This window comes from Peromyscus eremicus, chromosome 9, assembly GCF_949786415.1.
Source record: "Peromyscus eremicus chromosome 9, PerEre_H2_v1, whole genome shotgun sequence".
NCBI classification, from domain to species: Eukaryota; Metazoa; Chordata; class Mammalia; order Rodentia; family Cricetidae; genus Peromyscus; species Peromyscus eremicus.
In genome coordinates, this window is record NC_081425.1 from 91,473,500 (window position 1) to 91,492,297 (window position 18,798).

General features: G+C 43.5%; 1 protein-coding gene across 1 annotated transcript in view; it reads right to left on the bottom strand.

The window, feature by feature from the left end:
* Nucleotides 1-18,798, bottom strand: part of Wdfy4 (WDFY family member 4) — a 229,276-nt gene that overhangs the window by 185,872 nt on the left and 24,606 nt on the right. Inside the window, exons 10-11 of the mRNA XM_059273136.1 lie at nt 18,295-18,485; nt 11,533-12,092 (exon numbers count right to left, since the gene is read on the bottom strand). Coding sequence (XP_059129119.1) covers nt 11,533-12,092; nt 18,295-18,485 — 751 coding nt within the window. The remainder of the gene's footprint in view (nt 1-11,532; nt 12,093-18,294; nt 18,486-18,798) is intronic.

Here is an 18,798-nt window from a genome sequence, read left to right on the forward strand (position 1 = left end):
TCAAAACACCAGAAACCAGAAACCAATTTGTCACTTGAAGGTAGGAACCATAGACGAGGAATCAGGCAAGGTTAGCCTACGTGGCTTATCTGAAGCGAGTCCAGGAGTCCCCTCTCCCCTCAGCAGGATTGGCACCGAGGAGGGTCAGGGGGAGGAGGAGGGCCACATCAACCAGCCTAAGAGGAAACAGCGCCTGGTGCCATCATAGCTTCTACTCCGTTATGCTTTCCCTTTTGCAAATTTGTATTTCTAGTTCTTTATACGCTTATCTATACATTTGCTTGCTTATTTCCTGATAGCTTAGAACTTCCCAGAACAGGCTTGTATGACTTCTTTGTCTCCATGCACCACTCTGCTGTGCCCTCTTTATTCATTCCTCACACTTCTAACCCATATACATTATCTTTCATTCATACTTTACTCTCTCCTCCCCCTCCTCTCCCATTCTCACTTCATTACTTAATCATTGATACCACTAGCTCTAAAACCTGCACACCCATTTTTCCCAGTCTGTGCCCAAGCACAGCTATCTATCTCTGTGCCTCCTCTGAGACATGCCTGAAATGCACACGTGTCTTTGGCTACAGGTTAGCATCGTGACTGTTGTGAAATCTTTGTATCTGACATTCATTTGGCTTCCCCACCACCTGTCCTCAACAGGAGTGAGGAACATAATGCCAAGTGAAGACTCTTCACCAGGAAGATCCCTGTAACATAAAACAAGCAGACAAATGGAAAATGGGAACTCTTATCCTCTCAGACACATAAAACTTAACAAGGAAACAAACCAGAAGCTGAGAAGACAAGCCACTAACAACACCCCCACAACTTCACAGCCTCTCAGTATCAGGAACAAAAGATGATGAGTGAGCCAAAGGGCCAGAGAAACATTGCCGAGTCCTGCTTTCTAAAGTGTCAGTGGTCACACAGGAGATCGAATGAACAGATGAGTGAGGTAAAGAAATTAACTCCAGACCCAGACAAGAAAGTTAGCAAAGCATAATAATGAATAATTAACTTCTATCCTATGAAGAAAATGGCAATTGCTATGAGAAAACTGTAAGATGAGACGAGAGAGCCAAGAGTGCTTTGTTGGAGACAGATTGAAGGAGGGTACAGATACCCAGGGACAAGTTATTTTAGGCAAATGGTGCTGCCATGGCAAAAGGCCCCACAGCAGGAGCATGCCTGACATATTCAGGAACCAGCAAAGAAGCCTGGTTATCACCTGACACCAAAGCCACATAAAGACAACACAGCAAACAACCTACAGAACAATATCCTATATGAACATACACTCAAACCCCCATCCACAGCATCAGCACACAGGCATATCCTACAATGTACACCGAGGACTATACACCAGGGCAAACAGGACTTGATCCAAAAATGCAAGAGTGCTCAGCATAGGAAACTCATCGATAAAATACAGCACTTGGGGGTAACATGATCACCTCAACTGCTGCACACAAAGCATTTGACAAACCCCAGCCCTATTTCATGCTGGAAATGTGAGGGACAGAAGAACACTTCTTCAACCCAACAAAAGGTACTTATGGAAAGTCTTTAGTTATCATGCCAAATGGTGAGGGCCAAACAGGGAACCGAAGTGACACTAAGCACCAAAATCACTGTTCACAAGGGAAGAACCAAGGTAGATAAATTCACACTTGCTCAGTATAAAACTTACAGCAAAGCTACAGTAATCAAAATAATGTGGTATTAGTGTGAGGACAGACACAGAAAACAGTAAAATAGATTTAAAGATCCAGAAATAAATTTGAGTACCTATGACCATCTGATTTTTCACAAGGGTACCATCCCCCATCACGGATGGACTCTTCAACAAATTGTGCTGGGATACCCGGATGGCCACATGTGAAAGAAAGGAGTTATGCTCTGCTTCACGCCATATGCAGAAGGTAACTTAAATGGATCAATGACACAAGATAAGTATTGAAATCATAAAACTTTTAGAAGAAAATATCAAGGTAAATCTCCATGACCATGGATCCTAGCATATGTTGACAAAACCACAAGAAAAACAAACATAGACCTTGACAAAAATTAAAACACTTTATACATGAATAGACATCACTAAAACATGAAAGGACAACCTACAGAATGGGAGAAAAGAGTTACAAATAATATATTTGATAATGATCTAATGTCTGCAATAAATAAAGAACTCACACAACTCAACAAAAAAGTATGTGGTTTCTACCCAACTTAAAACAGCCCATGGTCTTTTTTTTGTTTTGTTTTGTTTTTTGTTTTGTTTTGTTTTTCGAGACAGGGTTTCTCTGTGTAGCTTTGCACCTTTCCTGGAACTCACTCTGTAGCCCAGGCTGGCCTCGAACTCACGGAGATCCACCTGGCTCTGCCTCCCGAGTGCTGGGATTAAAGGCGTGCGCCACCACTGCCCGGCCAGCCCATGGTCTTAAATGGACATTTCTCCAAAGAATACACAGATATCCAATAAACACCAGAAAAGATATTCACCATAGTTAGCCATTGGGGAAATCAAAACCAAAATTGCTTTGAGTGACCACTGTACACACTAGAATGGCTGTGCTCTCTCAAAGGAACACAAACATTGGCAAGCATACAGAGAATTAGAACCCTCACAGACCACTGACTGGGATATAGAACCATCTCGGATGCCATGGGAAAGACAGTTGGCAGGTTCTCAGAGTTAAATCAAAGAGTCACCATCAGACCCAGCCTTTCATCCTAAGTATATCACCAAAAAATTGGACATTTCCACTCAAATATAAATATGTAAATAGTCACAGAAACACTGTTTACAACGGCCAAAAATTGAAAGAAATCAAGTGTGCCCTAACACCTCCATGGATTGCCAAACCTTGGAGTGTACACACAATGGCAAAGTATTTATTCATCCAATAAGAAGGAAAAAGTACTTTGCATCCCGTTACGACACAAATGAACTTCAAAAACATTAGCCTGTGTGAAAGAAAGGCCCATACCCAGAACAGGTAAAAATCACAGAGACAGAAAACAGACTGTGGGCTGCCCTAGGGTTAAGGAAAGGAAAGAGGCAGGTAGATATATGGCATAACTTGAAGATGATGAAAATATTTGGGACCTATATAAAGGAAGTCATCACCTGACATTGTGAATACATGAAACACACCTGATAACTGTGAATTTCACCTTAATAAAAACTCCAACATATATAAGGTATTTTTACAGGAGAAGACACTTACAGCCTCGTGGTCAGAAGTTCTCAACTCTACTTTGCTTACCAACTACAATAGGGACTTTTAAATCTGATTCCTGGAGCTGGAGAGATGGCTCAGCAGGTAAGAATGCTTGCTGCTCTTGCAGAGGTCCTGAGTTCAGTTCCCAGCACAAATGTCAGGTAGATTACAACTGCCAGTAACTCCAGCCAAGAAGATCCCGTGCCTCTGGCATCCACAGGCACCTGCACTCATATGTGTGTGCGCATGCGCACACACACACACACACACACACACACACACACACACACACACACACACAGAGATGTAAGTTATCTCCTTAAAGGGACACTGTTTGAGCAGGACTGATTAGGACAAGGCTACATGAAAACCAACAGCAAAGGAAGACATGGCAAGGGACTGCCCATGGGCTCTGCCCTGAAGAGCATCCGCTGAAACTCTCCCATTGCCTGCTGCATGCCAAAGTGCCACTGAGAACTACGCCCCCTCTGCGAACACAAACTACAGCACAACTTAAGCTCAGGAGTAAGTGTTTGGGATTGCTACTCTGGCAGACCTAAGGAATCAAAATTGGCCTCGAAGGCCTGGCCAGGGCTGAGGAGAACAAAGGCTAGGTATAACATGAACCATAAAGGAGGGGGCGATCCCTGGTGGGAAAAGACCTCCTTCTGGACTCTAGAACAGCCACAGACAGTGACTCTTCTCACTCCCCATCCCGTCACATCACAATCCTTTCCACAGACTTCCACAGAAAGGCCTTGGGTGAGGAGGGGGAAAGGACCCCAGAGCCACATTCCTCTCCCTCCTCCACTGATAGTTATCTTCTGTAATGTGCGGTGATGTGAGTGTGGTGTGTGTGGTGTATGGATGTGGTATGTGATGTGTATAGCATATATGTCCTGTGTGTATGTGTTACTATCTTGTATATAATATGTTTGTTTATAGAAGTGACACTTTATGTACTTTGGAAATCACAGCTCTACTTTGGGATTGTGGAATGTGTAACTTCTATTTTGTTGTTGTTTTAAAGATCTTTTCTAAAGTGTTTTCAATTTATTTACTGCGGTGGGGGGGGGAGCACGTGCCATGGCAAACATGTGGAGGTCAGAGAACAACTTAAGGGAATCTGTTCTCTCCTTCCATCCTATGAGTCCCAGGAATCAAACTCAAGTCATATGGCTTGGTGGAAAGTGCCTTTGCCTACGCAGTCATCTCTCTGGAAACTTCTACATTGTGAAAAAGATTTCTTAAGTCATAGATGTTACATATTAAGTGAACTCCTGCTGTGAAGAGGCCACCAGGGCACCTAACACACACGTGCTCAAAAAGCAGCAGCAGCTGTGGCGGTTCTGACACCCTGCTGTCTCCCATAACCCTAGGGTCTCCCATCCAGTCTAGAAGGTGAAGATGCAAACCGTGGTCTCAGGACACACACCACCAAGGCACAGAGCCAGCCCGACTCCAGCTTCCTCAGCCTCTTCCTCTAATCGCTGGAGACTGCTTGGTACTGCAGAAGAGAGAAGAGGGAGGCCTCCTGCCCCAGAAGATGGAGTGTCAGGGGTGGGGCAAAGATGGCTAGCCTGCCTGTGATTCCCAGCCTGCCCGTGGCGCTGCCCTCTACCCCACGGCTCTCTGGGGAACTGGTGGTTCACTTCCTATTCTTAAACATCAGGAAAGGTCAAGGATAACCATCTGTTTTACTGAAGGAAAATGTTCTAAGTGTAACTCTTAACATGACTTAAAACTACTCACTAAACCAGGATGACGTCAGACATGGGTGTCATTTATAAAGAAGCAGGGATGTGTGCCCTGTAGAATAAAGCCTGAACTTTGAATATTGGCTTTTCAAGCCACAGTGAAAGCCTGATTTGGTAGTTCATCACCTCTACTGTGGAACGTCAGGAAAAGGCAGGAAGAAAACATACACAGAGCATGCTTGTGTGTGCACACACATGCATGCTGTGGGATGTATGGCAAATGTGTTGCTAATTAATCAATAAAACACTGATTGGCCGTTGGCTAGGCAGGAAGTATAGGCGGGGCAAGGAGGAGAATAAAGCTGGGAAGTGGAAGGCTGAGTCAGAGAGACACTGCCAGCCGCCACGATGAGAAACAGCTTGTGAAGATGCCGGTAAGCCACGAGCCATGTGGCAAGGTATAGATTAAAGGAAATGGATTAATTTAAGCTATAAGAACAGTTAGCAAGAAGCCTGCCACGGCCATACAGTTTGAAAGCAACATAAGTCTCTGTGTTTACTTGGTCGGGTCTGAGAGGCTGTGGGACTGGCAGGTGAAAGAGATATATCCTGACTGTGGGCCAGGCAGGAAAACTCTAGCTACACATGCACACACATGTATGCATGGCACGCAACTCTGTAAGTCAACTGGGTTCACACTCTGACCCTCACATATGGCCTTGGGCTGTTCTTCATTCTCAGGCTTGGTTTCCTCATTGGTAAAATTCTAGCATGTGGGAGGAAATTCAGTAAAAATGAACATTCAAGCTCAGTGTTAGGGACAGTCATCACTGAACTACCACTTCCTTCACTTACTCCATGTTTTCTGATGCTAACAAACACGCCTTGCCCTCCAAGAGCTGTAGAATAAACTGAACAAGCTTCCTGACATGGATACCAAGTTACCCTGCATGACGTCTGGTCACCTGGGCAGAGGTCACTCAGCAAACTCCCCTGGAACACAGAAATCTGGATCTCCTGAGAGTAATATGCTCCCCAACACAAAGACAAGAGAGCAGAGCACTGGAGTCTGGCAAGGTCGGGCTGATACAGGATGGCCACCGATTCCAGCAGCATTCACTTCAGAAAGTCAAGGGAGAGATGGCTTTCATGGAGATCTTAGAAGATACAATTAAAAGTCACAACCCACACAGGAAACCTTCAATGACAGCTGCAGACATAGAATCAGACTCTCAAAAGATACACAGAAGACAAAATCATTTGATTCATATGGTTGAAGAAATAATAGAGACAGAAATGTGAGCCAAGTAAAGGGTCATAAGACTATAGAGTTGATTTGCAAAAGACCAAGCAGTGTGTGTGTGTGTGTGTGTCTGTGTGTGTCTGTGTGTGTCTGTGTCTGTGTGTCTGTGTGTCTGTGTCTGTGTGTGTGAATTGCATCCCTTAAATTTTGAAACAAAGCCTAAAAAGCTAGTAATGTACTTCAGATTAGACACAGTTAATAGGAGACTCAGTGAGTTGGGAGAAAGACCAAAAGAAATTGCAGAAAGACTGCCTAGAGATGAGGAGATGGAAAAAGAGAGTGGCTGAGACACAGAGGATAGGAGGGGATAGTGAGGCACATATCTGTCTGTCTTATTTACAAACATCTGTCTACATATATGTGTGTGAGTGTGTGTGTGTGTGTGTGTGTGTGTGTGTGTGTTTTGAGACAGGGTTTCTCTGTGTAGCCCTGGCTGTCCTGGAACTTGCTCTGTAGACCAGGCTGGCCTCAAACTCAGACATCCATCTGCCTTTGCCTCCCGAGTACTGAGATTAAAGGCGTGTGCCACCACCACCACCACCACCACCACCACCACCACCACCACCACCACCAGGCTGCAGTGCATATTTTTAAACGGTTAGAAAAGGGTAATAAAATTACATGCAGGATTGATGATGGACCTCAATTTTCAGATATAGTAACTTCAATGGACGTCAAGTAGAATGAAGTTTTAGAATAATCCACATCCAGATCCATGAAGTGAAACTACAGAACAGGAAAGATGCATCTCTTTAAAGAATCCAAAGTAAGTTGAAAATTTTTTTTCTGTTTGCTGGCAAAGATTTTTTCCAAAGAAAAGCAAATGGTTAATAGCCATAATTGAAATAAATAGCTAAGGGGAACTTTTCTGTGTTCCAAGAAAAAAAAAAAACTGTTAGTCCAAAAGTGTATACCAAGCAAAACCACCTTCCAACAATTAGGGAGAAAATTAGTATTTTTTTTCAGACTAATAAAACTTAAGAGAGTTTATCCCAAATAGACCCTAAAGAAAGAAAAACTCCAATGGTATTCTATGGGGAAACAAAATAATACCACATTAAAAGGTTCAGGTGCTAGGAAGAATGGGAATGGGAAGTATATCATCTAATATAGAGTCTAACTGATATATAAAGTCTAAATAAATATGTAGAAAGTCTAAATAAACTTTGAATAAAACAATAGATAACAGATTTGAGAGGTTACCTGAAATAAAGTGAAAATAAACTGCAGACCAACACTAATGTACAAGTCAGTACAGCGGTGCTAAGCTCTCTATGGTTCTTTCTGTATAATACAAAAGGTGATGCAGATAAGATGTAACTTTAAACACTCTGAGAAGGCCTGTTAAGTTACTTCAGGCAATTGCTAAAATACTAAGCATAGAGGGTATACACTGAATACTAATAGATGGAAAACATTAAATTAAAAAACACAGCTATTCAGATACAAAGAAAAATAGGTCAGATACAAAACAACAAAATACCCAGTTTCCTTGTATTTTGTACTGGATGTACACCTGACTGAGAATGAAATTAGGTCCACATCAGTCACCCTGTAAAACAATCAATTCAAAATTGAATGTCTTAACTTAAGACCTGATACATGAAACTGCTAAATGAAAAGATGCTCTAGGTCCAGGCAAGACTCTCTGAGCAGGACTCTCTTGGCACAGGAAATAGTTTCAAAAACTGGCAAGTGAGATTATTAATTAAAGAACTTCTCTATGGCAAAGGGGACTGTCATTGAAGTGAAAAGATGGCAGTCTACAGAACAGGAGGAAAGTCTTTACCAGATGGTTTCGGACAGAGGTTGGTAACCGGAAGACATGAAGAAATGTAAAATTCAACAATAAATAAACAAAACTTCCAGTCAATAAAATGAGCTGGTGAATAGACAGTTCTCAAAGGGAGAAACACAAAGTGCCAGTAAGTAAATTTTTCAAGTGTTCAACATCCTTAACTTTTAAAGAAATGTAAATTAAAACTTTTATAAGATTCCATCTCGCCGGGCGGTGGTGGCACACGCCTTTAATCCCAGCACTCAGGAGGCAGAGGCAGGCGGATCTTTGTGAGTTCGAGGCCAGCCTGGTCTACAGAGTGAGATCAAGGAAAGGCGCAAAGCTACACAAAGAAACCCTGCCTCGAAAAAACAAAAACAAAAACAAAAACAAAAACAAAAAACAAAACAAAACAAAAAAACCCTGATAACAAATGCTGTCAACTATTGGAAGGGAAATGGACTTTTAATCATTGCTTGCAGGAACGCAAGCTTGTACAACCACTATGGAAATCGATTCAGAGTCTTCTCAAAACACAACCAATAGAACTATCCTAAAACTAAGCTATAACACTCTTATGCATATTCCCAAAGGACTTTGTCCTACCACAGAGATACTACCACATCCATGTTTACTGCTGCTTTATTCACCACAGCAAGGAAATTACAGCAGTCTAGATTTCCATCAACAGATGAATGGAAAATGACATGATACATGTGCACAATGGAATTTTATTCAGCTGTAAAGAAAAATGAAAGTTTCAGGAAAATGAGTGGATGGAAAATACTTTATTAAGTATGGTAAGCAAGGCTCAAAAGATAAATGCTTCTGAGATTGTGTGTGTGTGTGTGTGTGTGTGTGTGTGTGTGTGTGTGTGTGTGTGTAGAGAGAGAGACCAGGAAATTAGGAAAGTCTGTGAGATGGGCAGGAGAGTTTCAGGGAGGGGGTGGGGAAAGTTGTGGAACACATGAGATGTGAAGGTTGGGGATGAGAAGGTGTAGAGGAAGTATAGAGATGGGTCAGGGAGATGGGAAGAGAGATTGGGAGAGAGATGGGCCAGGGAGATGGGGAGAGAGATGGGGGAGGAGAATCAGCCAAAAGTAAGTTATATATGAAATTGCCATAAAGAAACATGTTACTTTGTATGAAGTCAAAAATAAATTAAAACATTAGTAGATACATATTCTCTATTATAGTGGTTTTTAATGTATCTTTCTTGACAAGTGATACCCCAAACTGACTTAGCCATTTAATGGTATGGGAAAACAATTACAAATTTGATCCAATGGTCAAAAACTGAACATTGTTCTAACAATTAGAAGATGTGCATTCTTTCCAGGTCCATGTGGAGTATTTATGGAAATTTACCACCTTTATGGCCTTGGAGGTAGCAGTGAACAGCAAAGGATGAGCAGGGCTGGTCTGTAACACTGCAACACCCAGCACAGATTCCATGGAAGGCGGAAAACACACAGCTGTGTAGCAATATAACATCAACTTATTGAATACAAAAGGATACAGAGAAATGCATGGATTTTAAAGAAGACTGCAATTAATCATAATGATCCAGGAAAAGAAAAAGATTTCAGAATGAGTCCCAAAAGAGAAAATGATGACAAATCAGAAGAAAATAAAACATTCAGGTAAGAGAAACAGAAAATGTCAAAAGCAGTTCAAATGACAAATTAAAAACAAACCTCTGGCCAAAATGCTGCGGGAGAGAACACCAAGGAAATCACAAAGCAGGACACTCAGGGTGAGTTGGGGACAACCCAACAGGAGACAAATGCTAAGAAGACAGCAGGGTCCGCTGGCACACACCGGAATTCCCGGCTGCTCACAAGGCTGAGGCAAAGGGAATCTCTTGAGCCCAAAAGTTTGAGGCTAGCCCGGGCAACACAGAAAATGCATGTCCCCTCCCCTCTTAAAAGAAAAAAAAAAAAGAGCAGCCTTTTCCAATAAATTGAAACTTGGGTAAATGAAATGGGGGTGATCTTGAGCAATAACTTACCTTGGTAAGTTCAAAATGAATGGAAATTTGGTCTACAATAAGCATTGTGCTCACAAGGAAACACCAGGCTCACAGAGGCTTAGCGGAAAACCCTAGCCTAAAGCCCAGGTCTAGAAGTGCTTTTTACAACAGCTCTGTCAGAGAACAGATGACAGTCCAACTCCTGCCTGGATAGCATACACTGAATAGTAAAAACAGCCAAGGTAAACCAAATGCTCTCATGAACACAGATGTAAAATCGCCAAGTCCCTTCTAAAGTCAGCAAATCAGGTGTGACAATCAACGTACTGGGAACAACTTGGTTGGCACAGGGATGCAATATTAGACACGACTGGGTCCGTTCAGGATGGTATGGCCACAGACAAGATGCAGGATTAGAAACAGAAAACCCATAAGTAGACCGAATTATCCACGAAACAAAGATGTCTTATGATTGTCTCAGTATATGGAGACTTAACACCCACCCCTCCTGCCTCTGGAAAATGGGGACCTCCTCCAGACAAACTGTAGTGTCTCCTAGGAGATGTCACCACAGTATTAATGTGATTTTTGTCTTTGTTGCTTGTGTCGAATGAAAGAGGACATCGACTACCGATGTTATGATCTTAGCCATACACAGAAAGACAAAGTGTATTTTCTCTAATCCATGGGTCCTAGAATCCTTAAAGACATGTAAAACAGAAGGGACACTGGAGGAATGAAGGCGGCCATGGAGAAACGGACAGTGGACAGCGTCCCTAGGGTGGTGAAGGAGACTGGGATGAAGGATGACCTACGTGATATGTTTGAAAGAACCGCTCTTTGTAGAACCTAATTCTGTGTGCAGTGAATTTACATCACTAAAAATATTTTTGAATAATAAAAATAAGTAAACTACGATATATTTTACACACTGCAAAAGAATTTTTAAAGTAATATTCAGAATGGGTGGGGATGGGTCCTCACATTCCTTGCTTTAGAGGACCTATGTTCTACAGTTAAATGTTTTTGCAAAAGTCTGAGCCCGTGGAGAGAATGTTTTGCTAGGAAAAAATGGAAGTAACACAAAAGACAAGGAAGAGCCCTGTGGTTGGACCCTGTGGTTTGTGCACCAACAATCTGAAAAGCTCACCCAAGCCCCTGGCAGCACTCTGGGAGGGAAACAAGGCCACAGAGGCCCAGGTCACCGCAACACTCAGGAAGACCCCACATAAGCACCCACAACTCCCAGGAGCACAGAGGATCCCAGAGGAGGAAGTCTGTCTCCATGGAGGCCTGCTCTTGCCTTCTAGGCATCCAGAAGCCTTGCAGGCTCTTGTCCAAATCAGCAGATTCCTCCAGCCCTATGTTGACTCAAGTCAAATTCGCTATGAGGAGCTTGGAATCCTCTAAGAGACTTACAAGTCTGACAACTCCCTAGCACACCCAGTCTGTAGTGTGGCCTGCTTACCCATTGTACCCACAGGGACAGCTGTATAAGAAAGGAATTGGCCCCAGACACACTGGTGACCCACAGCAGAAGCAATCAGTCCAGTGCTAACCTCTCCTCCAGGTCCGGCCACTGCTTGAGTGTATCTCCCTTTTGAGCATCCACAGAAGGCTCCTGCCCGGCACTGGCTGGCTCCATCAGGTCCGTGCGGAGGTGGAGGGTGCCACTGGCCATGCTGTCTAGGAAGCTGAGGATCTGCAGGCTGTTCTGCACCCTGGGTGGGAACGGGCAGCTGGAGGAAAAGGCACAGCTCAGCAAATCCACGAAGGGCCTGGCCTTCATGTCGGATGAGGAAAGCCAGTGGGCACCTTCCTCCTCTGGGGCTCCAAAACAGCCCAGCAGACAGAGGTCCTCGGCCAGTTTCTCAAAGAGCCCATTGCTCCTGAAGAAGTGCCCGTTGACCGGGTCCAAGTGCAGGGCAGCGGACACCACACAAAGGGTATGCAACACCAGCTCCAGGGTCTGCCTGGGGGACACAGCACCCCATGTTGGCACCGCAGGCACTTGGAGGGACCCTTCCAGATCGGAAAGCAGGGACAGCAGTCCATTGAAGCCACTGGAGACTCGGAACGCAGCATGTCCCTTGGGGGTCTCCAGAATCCGGAGTAGAGACTGAAAGAAGCAAATTAAAATGAGTGAAATCCAGTGGGCAGGTCAAGGCCACATCCCAGGCTCCTCCATCCAGGCTCAGCCCTGTGAGTCATGGACACCAGAAACTAGGTAAGCTAAATGGTCAGTTCTTAAACATTGTGATGGCAGTCCTGTTCTTTTCGGTTGTTACTTGAGGTTGTCTGTGTGTGCCTTTTCTCAAAGGGTGGTCTTTACAGGGCAATCTACCGCTAGCATCTTTATGTAAATGTAGTTCCCTAACAATGGTTCTCAATCTGTGGGTCACGACCCTTCTGGGGGTCGAATATCAGATATTTGCATTATAGTTCATAGCAGTAGCAAAATTAAAGTTATAAAGTAGCAAGGAAATAATTTTATGCTTGGGGGTCACCACAGCATGAGGAACTGTAGTAAAGGGTTACAGTATTGGGAAGGTTGAGAGTTTTGACCCCCAGCCCACAGTCCTCACCCCATCCTAAGAACAAACTCTTATACACACACACACACACACACACACACACACACACACACACACAACTGCTGGGAATGCTGGGAAGTTGTCTTAGCTTGCCAACAAACTGGGGCTCCATTTGATAAGGAACCACACCAGACTTGCTCACCCTGAGAGAATTCAGCTGCATTTAATTCTCTATGTGAGGGATGTGACATCTCTCCGATGTGCAGAAGACACACAGTGACGTTGTAAAACTTCAGCTTATTATCCTTTATCTCCCTCTCCATTCGAGCAGCAGGGCTCTGCCACATGAGGAGAGAGAGAGTAAAGGCAATCTACTCAGCAGCAGGCTGTAAAGATGAGGATTTCCAGAAGGGAGTACAAACCTTCCATGGAACAAGATACGTGGCTACCAGACAGTCTAGACCCTGGGTGGGAAATATTGCTCAAGTGGTCAGAGTATACACAAAACCTACCACCCTCCAATTGGCTGAGCAGTCTATAGGTAAATTTACTTCTCTTTAAAATCAAACCTTCACAGAGCACTTACAAAGCTACACAGAGAAACCCTGTCTCAAAAAACAACAACAACAAAAATACATTCACTGCCCATAGTATGTGGTGTATAATAGATATTCCATACATGGACGAGAAGGAGAAGGAGAAGAAAGAGAGAGGGGGGAAAGAGAGGGAAGGGAGGAGGGAGAGAGGCAAGGAGGGAGGGAATGAAGTAGGTATGGACAAGTTTACAGAAATATTTAAAGCCTACAGTCCTGGCATTGACCTCAAAGACAGGAAGCACGGGAGCTCATCTGAGACCGGACGCCATCTCCAGCATGTTTTTGGATAGCAGCTGGCCTTTGTGTAGTAGACTATGGAGAGAGGTTTGAGGAGGTACTTTACTCTTTTAGAAAGTTAATGCTGTACCGAATCAAGAAAAGGAATACAGTTCAGAATCAATGCTGGGATGCTTGAGATATGGTTCAAAGGTCAAAAATGAAAGAGACTCTCACTTTGGGCTAAGAGGCGCCACTTAATACATGGCTTAGGATGATACCCAAAGCTTGACAGATGGAAGTCAATAGACAAGGAAACCTGGGTACTTGAAAACAAAGACCCAGACCAGTCCTTCAAGACAAACATGTATGTGTTCAGAGCAAGGTTCCTCCAGAAGAGCAGTGCTTAGAAAATATGAAAGCTCATGGTACGCACTGGGCAAGGCCCTTGTCTGTATAGACAAGGTCACAGCTACCTGCCATTATTTCTGGAAATCCTGATTGGCATGAGCAACTCACTCCCAACCAAGAAGCATTTCTTCAGCTAAACAGGGAACTCACTCAACTGTGAAGTGGGTAATAGTTTAAGCCTCTTCCTTCGAAATGATAATCCACACAGCATTCTGCACATGGAAATCAGTCTGTAAAATTCTCCTTATCTGACACTGGCCTTGTGCCTGGTCATGTGATATGTGCCATGGAAACATAAGTCAGTCACCAAGACATTAATTAGAAAGCCTTATAAACGCTGACATCTAACAGTCTACATTTCCATGAGAACTTCCAGTGGCTCATGAGCACTAAGAGGTTGGCACCAAGCAAAAGGAATGAAGAAAGCCCTTTAATGTGTCACATGACACAGGCCAAAGCCAATGCAAAGAGGGAGAATGATTAAATAGGAAGACTTAATAGATCGTGGTTAATTGTCTGAGCGCTGGACCCTGGCCCCAGAGGAAGCAAATTCCAGTAGTCCAACCTTATGCCAGACATGGCTAAGAAGAGTTCCATCTATCCTTCCAAGAGTGGTGAGAACAGATATTTGAAAGCAGAATCAATCCAACAATAATCTTTCCCCGGGATCTGTGTCTCTCAGTGGGTGTCACCTAGATGGCTACTTTCTTTCCTCTGGCTGGGAGGGGGAGGAGAAATGGCTGCCCTTAATTGTTGCTTTGTTCGATTTATTAAATTCCAGGTCATTATCTAAAATGGGGGTAATCTCATTAGAATGTAGACTGCTCTATTATTTCTTGGGATGGGGTTAATTTCATATTTGCAGAGTCATAAAGTAAAGAGTCCAAAATCCAATTACAAAGGCTTAATTTCATAGCAACTAAAGAGAAACATTTCTATCATAAAGGCAAATAAATATTTCGGGACTTCGGGAAATGATTTGTCAGGAGCTGGGGGCCTAGGCGGAGGGACCTCCATTACTGTCATTCAACTTTGCATGATAATGCATCACATAGGGTTCCAAGTCTGCAGAAAGGAATAAATTGAATCACCAGAAGTCAAAGTAATCAGGGTAGGGTTGACACATTTCAAGAAAGGTCAGCCTTAAGCGCATTTTCTCATTCTTAACTCAGTTACCATGTCATCGGCTCTGAGTTAGTATTCCTCTAGCCCAAATCTATAAAATGGATGTCTGCTGCATGGCGCTAACTGTGTTAGGACTAACAGGATTTATTTCACATCCTATTATTTGTTATTCCTCATAATTTTCCATGTGTCATGCTGGAAGACTGGTGAGGTAATGTGATTAAGCTCTGAGTTGAACAGCTAAATGTATATTAGCAAATCAATCTGAATTTGTGTATAACCCAATCACAGTCCCCCTGGCCACAGGGAGGAAATTCATTTGCTTATATTATCCTTTAACTCCGTTATCCTTTGCCAAAATCGGTGGTGTAGTCACACAGCTTTGGTGTTGGTACAGAAGTGCCACTGGATTCTAAAAGCATCTGCCCTGACATGGCCTTCTCCATATGTGGGATGTGACTGCCCTCCAGAGATGGCAGACTCACTGGGAAGAGCACTGCCTGCCTCCTTGCCTTGGGTCCCAACACTCCAAGATGAGTCCTGCTCATCCCCTATCTGATCCTCTCTGGAAACCCTATCCCCTGGGCACAGCCAGCCTTCGGCTTCTGAAATGGCAACCCAGCCAGAGAAAGCTCATTTCATATAGATGTTTGTAAAGTTGCAAAGGGTTCTCCTATGATTTAAAAACAATCATAGATCCCACATCAGATTCCAGGGAACATTCACTAGCTACCACTCATTTACTCAGAATCTGGACTAGGCTCCGGGGATCCAGCCCTCTCTACCACACACTGTACTGCAGTGTGTAGCAGTCCTAGTCCATGGAGGGTGACAGCAGCTCCTGAGGCCTCCTAACTACCCAGCAGAGCCTTGGAATGAGGAGAAGGCGGGAGGAGAGCCTGTGGGCTCTGACTTTGTTAAATAAGCTCACAGAGGGCTCATTCCTTATGAACTCTCTTGATGCTGTGATTCTGAAATTATATTGAATCTGTAAAACACCATAATGGCTTTGCATTGCTAATTCTAGAAGTTCCGTCCTATTATCTAGGGGCTAGCACTCCAATAAGATGCCTCTGAGCTGCAGAGTAAACGAGATGAACTCGCTGTGAGCAAGACAGAGTACTCTTCTCCACGTCAGATGAAAGCTCCTGTCTGTTTCCCAGCACAGAGCAGAGCTCTCTTCTCTCTAGGTCTGTTTGGATTTCACTATGAACATTTCAGAAATAATTTTTCACCCAACAGAAAACCGAAGTCCTGGCTGTGGTCCTACCTTCCCAGTTCCTATCAGAACACGCAAATCCAGCCAATGAAAGCTGGACATGCACTATTGCTGGGCTTACCGTCTGAGTGACAGTAGTCTTGAAGCCCTCTGGATGCCTCTGCTTCAAACAGGAGGAAACTAGCCCATGTCAACCTCAGGTCTTTCTCAGCAATACATTTCAAGGAAGCTTTTGCCCGTCTCTGTTGCTAGCTACTGGATCCCAGTGCCTCCCTGCTGCTGGGCAAGTCCTCTACCCCAGAGCTTCATCCCAGCCCTTATTAATTTTTTTGTCTTAGCTCACGTCATTATGGCATTCATGTGTCTTTTAAAAGACATTTATCTTTCCTTTTTTGTTGTTTATTAGTAATCCCTTTCACTCATTATCTGCCCTGTAATTAAATGATGATGAGTTCTTATCATCCATGAAATTCATAATTGTGGTCATGATGTCGTTCTCCCTTGAGCCTCTTGGGATGCCTTAAGCACCCAGTAGTTCAGGGTAGGCCATGTGATAGCAGGAATGACCTCCTCAGTGCCTGGTGTGGACTCTGCAGAGAACTAGACACAAAGACCCAAACACCACACCCCCCTCCTTAAAAAGGATAACAGAGAGAGAACCATAGTAAGCCAGCAAGGTTTCAATGTCAGGGCAATTTTGTATTTTTCTTAAAGTTCCTCAGTCACCAACTATGACAAGCTCAGGAAACAAGAATGTCTTTCTTTTGGGTCTTGTCACACACAGAGGCAACAAGTACTGCTTAAATCTCCAGGGGAATATTTACATTTATGTCCCTTCCCTCAAACACCATAAAACAAAGAGAATTTTTTAAAAAATTACCAGTTGGTCACTCAGTCATTAAAGACTCTGGCTTATAACTGAAAAGACAAAAAACTAAATAAAATTTAAAAATAAAAAGGTTGATTTTTATTTTGTTTTGTTTTTTTTTGTTTTGTTTTTGTTTTTGTTGTTTTGTTTTGTTTTGTTTTGTTTTGGAAACACAGGGTCTCAGTGTATTTATAGCTCTGGCTTGCCTGGACCTCTCTGTATAGATCAGACCAGCCTTGAATTCATAGAGATTTATCTGCCTCTACACCCAAGTGCTGGGATTAAAGGAATGCACCACCATACCAGCCCCAAAAAATAATTTTTAAAAGGCATAGGCCACAAAAGAATAAATGAAAAAAACAGCAAAAAAACTTTACAAAAGGATGGTAAACCAATATAGTATGTATTTCTTGAACTACTTTAAGACAATTGATAATTATTGGCCATATTACAAAAATAAATTCTTCTCTCTGCTAGACACATGTAGTAACCCAGACTTGCATGTCCATTTGTGTCCCTGCCCCTACACCTTTGGCTCTCTTGAGCGTCTTTTCCAGCTCACACACTCTCCTCTGTGACCCCCAGGTATCTACCCAGAGCACCCACCACCTTCCCTGAGGTGTGACCAGCACTCTTGTATTATGAGCACTGCTCCTTGAACTCCCAGATAACAAGGGTTATGTCTCATTCTAATGTGTGTCCCAAACACTCTCGCCAGACCTGGGCACTGGTAAATGGCGTCAGCAGAGCATCTGTCAGGCCACCACTGATTCACACCCTACTTTCATGATACAAAGTAGTGCTGGGAAGTTGCTGCCTGACCAAGGACTACATTTCCCATCACCCCTTGCAGCTAATTGAATCCTGCTCAAAAGTCTGTCCGAAGGAAACTGGAAAGAAGTTAAGAGTATGCTAATTTCAGCTAGAGTGAGTGTGTCTTATGCCATTCCCTCTAGCCTGTCTTCCCTTATCTTTCAGCTGAGTGTCCCAGCGACAGCTGTTCCTGAATTGCAACCCCAAGTATTCATTGATTTTCCATAAAAAACAATTCAAGGCCAGATTTGGGAGTGCACACCTGGAATCCCAGTACTTGGGAGGTGGAGGCAAAAGAATCAGGAGCACAAGGTAATCCTTGACTACACAATGAGTCTGATGCCAGCCTGAGCTACATGAGACCTTGCCTCGAGAAATTTTTGTGTCAGGTAGCTATGTACATTGGACTTATTTATTATAGCAGCTTAAGCTGCCTGGCACAACTATCTGCCTCCCCAACACAATGAAGCAATGCACAAAGGTGAATCACTTGGTGCAGAGACCTGAGAAAGCCAATTACAAAGGAGGACTTGACTCACCTTGAGAAGATCCAGCTTCAGCTGCAGCTCGCCCTGAGTGGATGAACACAAGGCACCTACAATGATGCTCATGTACTCCTCTGCATTGATGACTGAGAGCTGCTCCAGGATGCTGAGTGAGGCCCCTCGGTAGCATTCATCATCCAGGAAGATCTTGATGAAGGGCACCATGCCATGATCTTTCAGGACAACTGGGAACAAGACAGACAGAACAAAGGTGCACCTTGGCACTACAATTCCATCATGGGGAAGGCTTCTTCTTTCAACTTCCCAAGTCCATTACACTCTTTGTCCCTCTGGTAAATACTTTTATGTTTTATAATCCACACCCATAATGGACTAATGGGAAAGAGAGACTTTGGTGCTGAGAATTAAGAAGAAACACCATATTCTTTACCTATAAGGATTCTATTTGGGGGGCGGGGTGTAATTATTTGGTCAACACCTTCCCATAGGAGGAAGTTCAAGATAGGAGAGATAAGTAATACAATCCTTGAGTGGTCG